Below are 9,786 nucleotides of genomic sequence, written 5' to 3'. Positions count from 1 at the left end.
TACCCTGTGGACAACTTGACACACGAGGCAGGAAGAAAACATGACTCTTATTGGGGCCTATCTGAGTCGGACCAACTAACGAGCAGGAACAGTTGGACGAGATCAAAGCAGGAAATGGGGAGGCAGGAATAAAAGTGGACACCAACTGAGATCCTACTCTATGGACAACGTGACCTGGGGGCTCAAGGACACCAAGGGTTCTTCCTTCTGCGCACACTATATGTCTGAGCCGGTTACACCTAATCAGCAGGAAGAACTGGAAGACACCAAAGCAGGAAGTGTGGGAGGCATGAGTCAAAGGGGGGCTACCAACGAAGACCCCACCCTGAGGACAACTTGAACTGGGGCAAGTGAACAGGGCTCTTTGTTGGGGCCTATCTGACCAGGACCAACTAGCCACCAGGAGTACTTGAAGAGACCAAAGTGAGACGTTTGCCGGGGCAGGTATAAACGGGGGCTACCAACTGAGACCCTAATCTGAGGACGACTTGGCCTGGGGGCAAGAAAACAGGACTCCCTTTTGTGGCCCATTGTGGCGCAGGACCAAGTAGATCCAATAGGCAGTTGAAATGGACAAAGCAGGAATCAGTCGGGGGGCGGGCACGGATGAAAGGGCTCGCGCAACACATCCAGACACACCCTACTCTGTGTGATACAACGCTAGACCTCCGTGGGACAAGGTGAAAACAGGACTCTTTGCGCTTCGTGCCTATGTGAGCTAGGACAATGCTAACCACAGCAAGGAAACGTTGGAAAGAGGTCAAGCCAGGAAGTGTGTTTTGGAGGAGTACCGCAGTGACATATATAGGGACTACACAAGAGATAAAACCAGACGCTGAGAACAATGTGACCTAGGGGCATGAAAATTAGGACTGTTTCTTGCAGCCTACTTGAGAAGGAACAATTAACCAGCAGGAACACTTGGAAGATACCAAAGCAGGAACTGGGTGGATCGGGAATAAAAGGGGGCTACCAACTAAGACCCTACTCGGGAGACAACTTGACCTGGGGGGAAAGAAAACAGGAATCATGGTGCAGCCTATCTGAGCAGGGCCAACTAAGCAGCAGGAAGAGATGAAAGAGACCAAGGTGAGAAGTGGGGGGGGGGGAGCAATAAAAGGGGGCCTACAAACTTAAACCCAACTCTGAGGACAACTTGAGCTGGGGCCAAGAAAACAGGACTTTTTGTTGGGCCCTACCTGAACAAGACCAACTAATCAGCAGGAGCAGTTGAAAGAGACCAAACCTGGAAGTGTGTGTGGGGGGGGGCGTGGTCAGCAGGTACAAAAGGGGGGTGCCAAATTAAACACAACTGTGAGGACAACTTGTCCTAGGGGCAGGAAAATAGGATTCTTTGTTGAGACATATACAAGCAGGACAAACTAACCTATAGGAACAGTTGGAAGAGACCAAAGCAGGAAGGGGGAGGCAGGAATAAAAGGGGAGGCTACCACCTGAAATCCTACTCTGAGGTCAACTTGACCTAGTGGAATAAAAATAGGACTCGTAGTTGGGGCCTATCTGAGCAGGACCAACTAACCAGCAGGAACAGGTTGAAAAGACCGAAGCAGGAAGTGTGGGGTGGGCAATAGGAATAAAAGGGGGGGGCACCAACCGACTCCCTACTCTGATGACCACTTGACCTGGGGGAAAGAAAATAGGACTCTTTGTTGGGCCCTATCTGAGCAGGACCAAGTAACAAGCAGGAACCGTTGGAAGAGACCAAAGTAGACAGTGTGGAGGGCAGAAAAAAAAAGGGGGGCTACCAAGTAAGACCCTACTCTGGGGACAACTTGATCTAGATGGTAAGAAAACAAGACTGTTTGTTTGGTCCTATCTGAGCAGGAGCAAATAACCAGCAGGAGCCTTTGGAAGAGAACCAAACGGGAATGGGGGGGGATAAGAGGGGGGCTGCCAAATGGGACCCAATTCTGAGGACAACTTAACCTGGAGGCAAGATAATAGGACTCTTTGGGGGCCAATCTGAGCAGGACCAACTAAGCAGTGGGAACAGTTGGAAGAGGCCAAAGCAGGAATTGGGGGGCAGGAATAAAAGGGGGGCTACCAGCTGAGACCATACTCTGAGAACACCTGGACAAAGCGGGCAAGTAAATTAAGACTCTTTTTTGGAGCCAATCTGAGTAGGACCATCTAACCAGCAGGAAGAGTTGGAAGAGACCAAAGCAGGAAGTGTGGTGAGCAGGAATGAAAGGGGCCTAGTAACTGAGACCCTACTCGGAACACTACTTGACCCAGGGGGCAAGAAAACAGGACTCTTTATTGGGGCCTGTTGAGCAGGACCAACTACACATCAGGAATCGTTGGAAGAGACCAAACCGGTAAGTGGGAGGGGGCAGGAGTAATAGGGGGGCTGCCAACTGAGTCCCTACTCTGAGGACAACTTGACATGGGGTCAAGAAAATAGAACACTTTGTTGGGGCCCTGTCGGTGCAGAACCAACCAACCAGCAAGAGCAGCTAGAAGAGACCAAAGCAAGAAGAGAGGGGGGAGGAATCGAAGGGGGGCTACCAACTGAGACACTCCTCTGAGGACAACTTGTCCTAGGAGCAAGAAAACAGGAGGCTTTGTTCAGGCCTATCCGAGCAGGACCAAGTAACCAGCAGGAACAGTTGCAAGAGAGAAAAGTCGGAAGTGTGTGTGGCGGGGCGGCAGGAATAATAGGGGGGACGGGCCCAGGCTCTTCTGCAGCAGGTGTCGGGACTTCATGGAGATCCGCAGGGCCCATCCCGCCCCGGGGAGAGGCGATCAGCCTGGGCCGCGGTGCCGGGGTACGTGTAGAGGGTGGCCGCAGGCCCCGTCCACTCCACTGTGCCTCGGGGATCTGAGGAAGCTGAGGACCTTGGGGTGAGGGACAGGATCCTAGGTCAGGAAAGGGCAGGGACACAGGACGGGGCCACGGTGTCCAGGTGGGGGTCAGAGGGAGGACTGAGGGACTCGGGTCCCCAGGACAGAGGGGACGTCCCAAAGTTCAAGACCTCAGGCCTTCTGAGAAGGGCCCTTGGGAGGCATGGGGACTCGCGGAGGAGAGTCGGGCCAGACTTCCGCAGCCTGGTCTCAGAGACACCGGAGGAGGCGCAGGGGGCGGGGTGGCTGGGACACCTCAGGTGGGCAGAGGGCAGGGCCCGTGTCCCGGGGCGATTCCTAATGAGGAACAGAGGGACCTGCAGGCAAAGGAGCCTGGACCCCACAACAGAGTCAGTCCGCGCAGGCCCCCGGGAGGGATGGGGACACTGGGCGAGGCTGGACTTGGGCATCCGGGTCTCGGATCACCTGGACGGGGGAGGGGGGTCGGATGGGTGAGCTGGGGAGAACCGAGGAGCCGCTGTCTGTCGGGAGCAGCCGCTCCGGTGGGCAGACGGGAGGAGGGCCCAGGTGCTGTCAGGAGACCAGGTCCACCCCAGCCCAGAGCTACGAAGTCAGTCCGTGCTGCAGGCCCGGGGAGCCCCAGCATCGGGTGGCCAGAGGTGGCGGGCGCCCCGTCACTGAGCCTGGGCGGTGCGTCCCAGAGACCTTCGGACCCCGGTCTGAGGGGCACGAGTTCCCATGGTCAGCGGCCACGCGCACAGGCCATCCCCGGGGTGCAGGAGGCCACGGAGGGAACACCCAGGGAGGGACTCTGGCCCCCAGAAAGCGGGCCCCGGCCCGGAAGGCGACCCCTAGCGGCAGCCTAGGGAAGCCCCTAGTGGGAATGAGGCCCCGCGGGGTGTCTGGACTTCCGCATCCGGGTCTCAAGAGACTGGCGGGGCGGGGCGGGGGGGCGAGGGGGCCTCGGCGTCGGCGTCGGCGTCTTCCGGCCGCGCCTCGAATCCCGTCAGGCGCGGGAAGGGCGCAGAGCCTCGTGGGCTTGGAGGTGAGGCCCAGAGAGAGGAGCGAGGGAGCTGGGACCCAGAGGGGAATGAGTCCGGCGGTGGGGGCGGCGGTGGAGGCCGCAGGGTGGCGCGACCACGACGACTGTGACCAGGGCGTGAGGCGTGGGCGGACTCGGGCTCTGGGTCCCAGCCCGACTGAGAGCTGGTTGCGCGCGAGGAGCCGGCGTCAGGCGGCAGAGCCCGAGGCCCAGGCCGCCCAGGGAGTCCGGAAGGGGACGAGAGGATAGGGCTGAGGGACCCCAAGGAAGCCACGTGAGCCCCCCCCCCCACCCCCCGCCATCGGCCCCGGGCCTCCCCGGACTTGGTCGCCTCGTGCGACGCCAGCCGCCTTGGCCCGGACCTCGCCGGGCCGTGAGGGTTCTGGTGGGAGGCAGCGGGCCCGGGGCTCCCCGGGAGAGCCCTGCGGGAGGACGGCCGGAGGCCCCTTGGACCCCAGCCCCGGGGCCGCCCTCGGAAAGCCGCCCCCGCGGTGGGTCTGGGCGAGGGGAGGGCCTTGGTGTGCGGGGCTGGACCCCGGTCAGCCGAGGCAGGATCCCGGGCCCTGGCCGGGGTGCAGGGGAGAGAGGAGGCGCTGCCTCCCAGCCCAGGACACCTGCGTAGGGCCCAGGCCTGCCCTGCCACTCGGGTCCGCTCTGGCTGTCAGCGGAGGCCCAGAAGGGGCAGGCCCAGGCTGGAAGGGGGAGCCTGGGTGGGGGGTGGGGGCTCCCGGGGCGGGGCCGCCCAGAGTCCTGGCTAGAATCTCCTGGCCGCAGTGGGGGGTGGGGGCCCGGGGCGGTGCTCGCGGTCTGCACCCACCCTGAGACCCTGAGGCGCCCCTTCCCTCCCTCCCCCCCTCCCTCCCTCCGTCCCTCCCTCTTCCAGGGGCTCTGCGAGCTCTGCAGTTGAGGCCTTGGTCTGAGGCAGGAGTCTGAGGTCACAGAGCAGAGGAGGCGCGGCCGCGTGCCAGTCGGTTGTCCAGGCGAGGTGCGTGCTCTGCGCGTGGGGCCAGGGGCTCGTTCATCCTACCCCAGAGGGGACCCCTCGGCCCCCAACCCCCACGCGGCCCCGCTCTCAGGCCTGGGAGCTCGTGCTCTGTGGGCTGGGCCTCCTCCTGAGGAGCCACCCCTCTTCTGTGTTCAGGGTCTGGTGACCATCATGCCCCTGGGTGAGAGGAGTGTGTTCTGCAAGCCTAAGGAGGAGCCAAGAGAGGTCCCGCTGCCACGGGATGCACCGCTGCCAGAGCCTGAGGACAGGGAGGTGGAGGAGGTGGAGTTGAAGAAGGAGGAGGTGGAGGTGGAGGAGGTGGAGGAGGTGGATTTGGAGGAGGAGGTGGATTTGGAGGAGGAGGAGGTGGAGGAGGTGGAGTTGAAGGAGGAGAAGGTGGAGGAGGAGGAGATGGAAGAAGTGGATTTGGAGGTGGAGGTTGAGGTGGAGGAGGTGGAGGTTGAGGTGGAGGAGGTGGAGTCGGAGGAAGAGGAGTTGGAAGAGGAGGAGTTGGAGGTGGAGGAGGTGGAGTCGGAGGAAGAGGAGGAGTTGGAGGAGGACGTGGAGTTGGAGGAGGAGAAAGCAGAGGAGGAGGACGGGGGGTACCTATCTCCCTCCTCCTCCTCCTCCTCCCCTTCCTCCCTGTCCTCCTCCTGCTCTGTCCTCCTTCTGGTCCCCCTGGAGGAGGGGTCTGCTGCTGCCGGGTCCCCGAGTCCTCCCCAGAGCCCTCGGAGCTCCTGCCCCTCCCCCAGTGCCATGGCAGGCGCTTCGGGGAGCCAGTCCCACCAGGGCTCCAGCAGCCCCGATGAGGAGGGGTCGAGCACCTGGGGGGCCCCGGCAGGGGCCCAGGCCTCGCTCCCAGATGCGCTCCGCGTGAAGGTGGCCGGCCTGGTGCTGCTTCTGCTCCTCAAGTATCGCACCAAGCAGCCGACCACATGGGCGGAGATGCTGGCGGCGGTTAGCCAAGATGACCAAGACAGCTTCCCCGTGATCTTCCGCCGAGCCTGCGAGTATCTGCAGCTGGTCTTTGGAGTCGACGTGAAGGAAGTGGACCCCCGCGAGCGCTCCTACGTCCTGGTCAGCATCCTGGGCCTCAGCTGCGATGGGACGCCGAGTGGTAGGGAGGGCATGCCCAAGACCAGCCTCCTGGCGCTGGTCCTGTGGGTGATCCTCCTGGAGGACGACCGTGCCCCTGAGGAGGCGGTGTGGGAAGCGCTGGGGGTCATGGGGGTGTATGCCGGCAGGGAGCACGTATTCTATGGGGAGCCCAGGGAGCTGCTGACCGAAGTCTGGGTGCAGGAAGGGTACCTGGAGTACCGGCAGGTGCCCGGCAGCGAGCCCACACGCTACGAGTTCCTGTGGGGTCCCAGGGCCCACGCAGAAACCAGCGGCGTGCAAGTGCTGCAGCACATCCTCGCGGTCAACAGCAGGCAGCCCGGGTCTCCGTGTCTGTCCGAAGAGGCTGTGAGCCATGAGGAAGAGCGGGCCTGAGCCCGAGGGGCAGCCGGGCCCGTTCCCACCTGGGGTCGAGCAGCTTCTCCTGCGGGGCACGAAGCCAGGCCACTTCTCCCCTGCGAGTGCGAGCAGAGCGGGCGCTGGGCGTTGTGAGTAGTGGAGGGCCAGGGCGGCTTGGGGGAAAGCGGGCCAAGCGCACGTTTGGGTGGGTTCTTGTTCTCTGTCTACGTGGCCTCGGAAATCGATCTTTGTTTCCTCGAGGAAGTTTTCAGTTGTTGTTCCTTGTCATAGAAGGTTTCGTGAGCTTCGGGCTCAGTGTGGGAGTGGCACCCACGCCACAGGTGTTCAAGAGTCAGAGTTGTGCCGTTTGGTGCAACGAGCTGGGAACCCTTCCGTCCTCGTTCGGGATCCAGAAGGGAATCGCGGTGCCTGGGCTGGGCACAGACAGGGATGTCTTGCAAACGTGAAGACCTTGGCAGTAAACGGATGGTTTCAGGGCATGGAGCAATAAAAGATGTTCGTTCTTGCTTCTTGTCCCTTGTCGTCTGTCATTCTGGACGAGGGACATAGAGATGTGTGCCTGCCTTTGCTTGGGTCTCCAAGAAAGGAGGAGACACTCGATCTGAGCAGAGGTCCCCAGCTCACTGGGACATTTGTGGCCGGACATTCGCTGAGCTCTGCTCACTCTCGGAAGGGCCCTGTGTTGGCAGTGAGGACACTAGGAGAGGCAGGACACGTCCCACCCATAGGTGACTGTCTAGCAGCTGCGGTCCCCATGGGAAGGCAGGGAAAGGTCCCCTAAGAGGAGCAGAAGAAATGAAAGAAGGCTGAGGCGGTGGGGCTCCAGGGGGGGAGTCCTGCAGTGGAGATGCCCTGCCCGAGCCAGGCTGGCCTGGGATCTCTGTTCAGTGCGATGCCTTCTGGGCAGCTGATCACAATGTAGCGGGGAGGGGACAGTGGCTGCGGTGTGCTCCCTGCCTCTGTCTCCAGGAAGTCGGGGAGTGAGAGCCTGGATCTGAGGCGCACAGACTCAGCTGTTCAGAGGGCGGGGGCACGGCCCGAGCCGGTCAGAGTCAAGGTGAGGATCCCGGAAAGGATGGTGACAGAGGTGGGGGCCTCGGTCTGGGATGCCTGGTTCGGGCCGGCAGAGAGAAGGGGCCCGGCCGGGCAGCAAGGCGTGCACGTCGACATGTGAGGGAGCACGGCCGGCCCCCCATCCCGGAATCCAGGTCAGTCCAGCCGGCAGCCCGAGAGACCCCGGCAGGGTGGTCAGGCGGAGCCCTTCTCCCAGCGGGGCTAAGGGTGGTAGACTCGGGGCCCCAGAGGGACGGGCCCAGGCTCTTCCTGGAGCTGGTGTCTGGACCTGAGGGAGAGCGGTAGGGCCTACTACACCCACCCACCCTGGGTAGAGGCGCTCAGGCCCCGCTGAGGCCGGGGTTTCTGGAGAGGGCGGCCGCAGGCTGTGTCCACTCAACTGTACCTCGGGGGTTTGAGGGAGCTGAGGACCTTGGGGTGAGGGACGGGATCCCAGGTCAGAAAGGGCAGGGGCACGGGCCGGGCTAGGGAGTCCAGGTGGGGACATGGGGGGAGGACCGAAGGACTCAGGTCCCTAGGACACACAGAAGGAACCTGCCGGAGTTCGGGCACCCGCGTCCTTCTGTGAAGGGCCAGGGGCAGGATGGGCATTTGGGTGGACGAGTCGGGCCCGACTTCCACAGCGGAGTCTCACAGACACAGGGGGTGTGTGTGTGGGTTGGGGGAGGCGGCTGGGACACCTCAAGTGGGCAGAGGGCAGGGCCTGGGTCCTGCGGCCATTCTTGGCGAGGGTGCAGAAGGAGGACAGAGGGAGCCTGGGCCCCTCAACAGAGTGAGTCTGAGCCTTCCGAATGCCTGCCCCTCCCCCGCTGACATGGCAGGTGCTCCGTGGAGCCAGTCCGATGAGGACCCCAGCAGCCCCGATGAGGAGGGGTCCAGCACCAGAGGGGCCCCAGAAGGAGCCCAGCCCTCGCTCCCAGATGCATTCGGCATGAGGCTGGCTGACCTGGTGGCATTCCTGCTCCTCAAGTATCGCACTCAGCAGCCGACCGACCACACAGGCGGAGATGCTGGCGGCGGTCAGCCAAGATGACCAGGACCACGTCCCCACGATCTTCCGCCAAGCCTGCGAGTATCTGCAGCTGGTCTTTGGTGTTGACGTGAAGGAAGCGGACGCCAGAGACCACTCCTTCTTCCTGGTCACCATCCTTGGCCTGATATGTCATGGGATGCTAAGCAGTAGGCAGGGCATGCCCACGGCCAGCCTCCTGGTGCTGGTCTTGGGGGTGGTCCTCCTGGAGAACAACTGTGCCCCTGAGGAGGAGGTGTGGAACGTGCGGGCTACCAACTGAGACCTACTCTGATGACAACGTGACCTAGGGGCAAGAAATCAGGACGCGTTATCAGGGCATTACGTGAGCAGCACCAACTAACCAGCAGGATCAGTTGGAAGAGACCAAAGTGGGAAGTGTGTGGTCACCATGAATAAAAGGGGAGCTAACAACTGAAAACCAACTCTGAGGACAACGTGACTTGGGGGCAAGAAAACAGGACTTTCTTTTGGGGCTTATCTGAGCAGGACCAACTAACCAGATGGAACAGTTGGAAAAGACCAAAGCAGAAAGGGGGGGGGCTACCAACTGGGATCCTACTCTGAGGACCACTTGATCTAGAGGACAAGAAAACAGGACTCTTTGCTCGGGCCTCAATGCGCAGGACCAACTAACCAGCAGGAATATTTGGTGGAGACCAAAGATGGGAGTGTGTGCTGGGGAGGGGTGGCTGGAATAAAACGGGGGCTACCAACTGGAACCCTACTCTGAGGACAACTTGACCTGGGGGAAAGATAAAAGGACTCATTGTTGTGGCCTATTTGAAGAGGACCAACTAACCGGCAGGAGCACGTGGAAGAGACCGAGGCGGAACTTTGATGGCGGTAGGAATAAACGGGGGGCTACCAACTGAGAAACTACTCTGAGGGCAACTTGAACTGGGGGCAAGAGAACAGGACTCTTTTTGGGGCCTATCTGAGCAGGAACACCTAATCAGCAGGACCAGTAGGAAGAGACCAAAGCAGAAACTGTGAGGGGGGCAGCAGGAATAAAAGGGGGCAACCACCTGAAACCATTCTCTGAGTAGAACTTTACCTGGGGGCAAGAAAAAAGGACTCTTTGTTGGGGCCTATCTGTGCCGGAGCAACTAACCAGCATTAACATTTTGAAGAGACCAATGCAGGAAGTGGGGGAAACAAATAAAAGGGAAGGCAACCATCTGAGACCCTCTCCTGAACACAATTTGACCCGGTGGCAAGAAACCAGGACTACTGGTGCGTGTCTATCTGAGCAGGACCAACTAAGAAGCAGGACCAGTTGGAGGAGACCACAGCGGGAAGAGTGGGGAAGGGAACAAAGGGGGACTAAAAACTGAAACCCTACTTTGAAGA

General features: G+C 60.9%; 1 protein-coding gene and 1 pseudogene across 3 annotated transcripts; both read left to right on the top strand.

The window, feature by feature from the left end:
• Positions 1-3,816: 3,816 nt before the first annotated feature.
• On the top strand, positions 3,817-6,835 carry LOC128311527 (melanoma-associated antigen 8-like). 3 transcript variants are annotated; one of them, XM_053201968.1, is made up of 5 exons: positions 3,817-3,871; positions 4,752-4,853; positions 5,010-5,930; positions 6,281-6,457; positions 6,600-6,835. In XM_053201968.1, exons 3-4 carry the CDS (start codon positions 5,025-5,027, stop codon positions 6,326-6,328), a joined length of 954 nt encoding a protein of 317 aa, XP_053057943.1. In that variant the 5' UTR covers positions 3,817-3,871; positions 4,752-4,853; positions 5,010-5,024; the 3' UTR covers positions 6,329-6,457; positions 6,600-6,835. The 3 variants fall into 3 exon arrangements, with proteins under 3 accessions (XP_053057943.1, XP_053057942.1, XP_053057941.1); XM_053201966.1 differs by having other exon boundaries at positions 3,828-3,871; positions 5,010-5,863; positions 5,996-6,457; XM_053201967.1 differs by lacking the exon at positions 6,600-6,835 and having other exon boundaries at positions 5,010-5,970; positions 6,281-6,556.
• A 365-nt stretch (positions 6,836-7,200) lies between these two features.
• On the top strand, positions 7,201-9,447 carry LOC128311526 (melanoma-associated antigen 9-like; annotated as a pseudogene).
• Positions 9,448-9,786: the final 339 nt, after the last annotated feature.

Source organism: Acinonyx jubatus, chromosome X, assembly GCF_027475565.1.
Source record: "Acinonyx jubatus isolate Ajub_Pintada_27869175 chromosome X, VMU_Ajub_asm_v1.0, whole genome shotgun sequence".
Lineage (NCBI taxonomy): Eukaryota > Metazoa > Chordata > Mammalia > Carnivora > Felidae > Acinonyx > Acinonyx jubatus.
The sequence above is the reverse complement of the archived record's forward strand: the minus strand, read 5'-3'. Positions and strand labels throughout refer to the sequence as shown.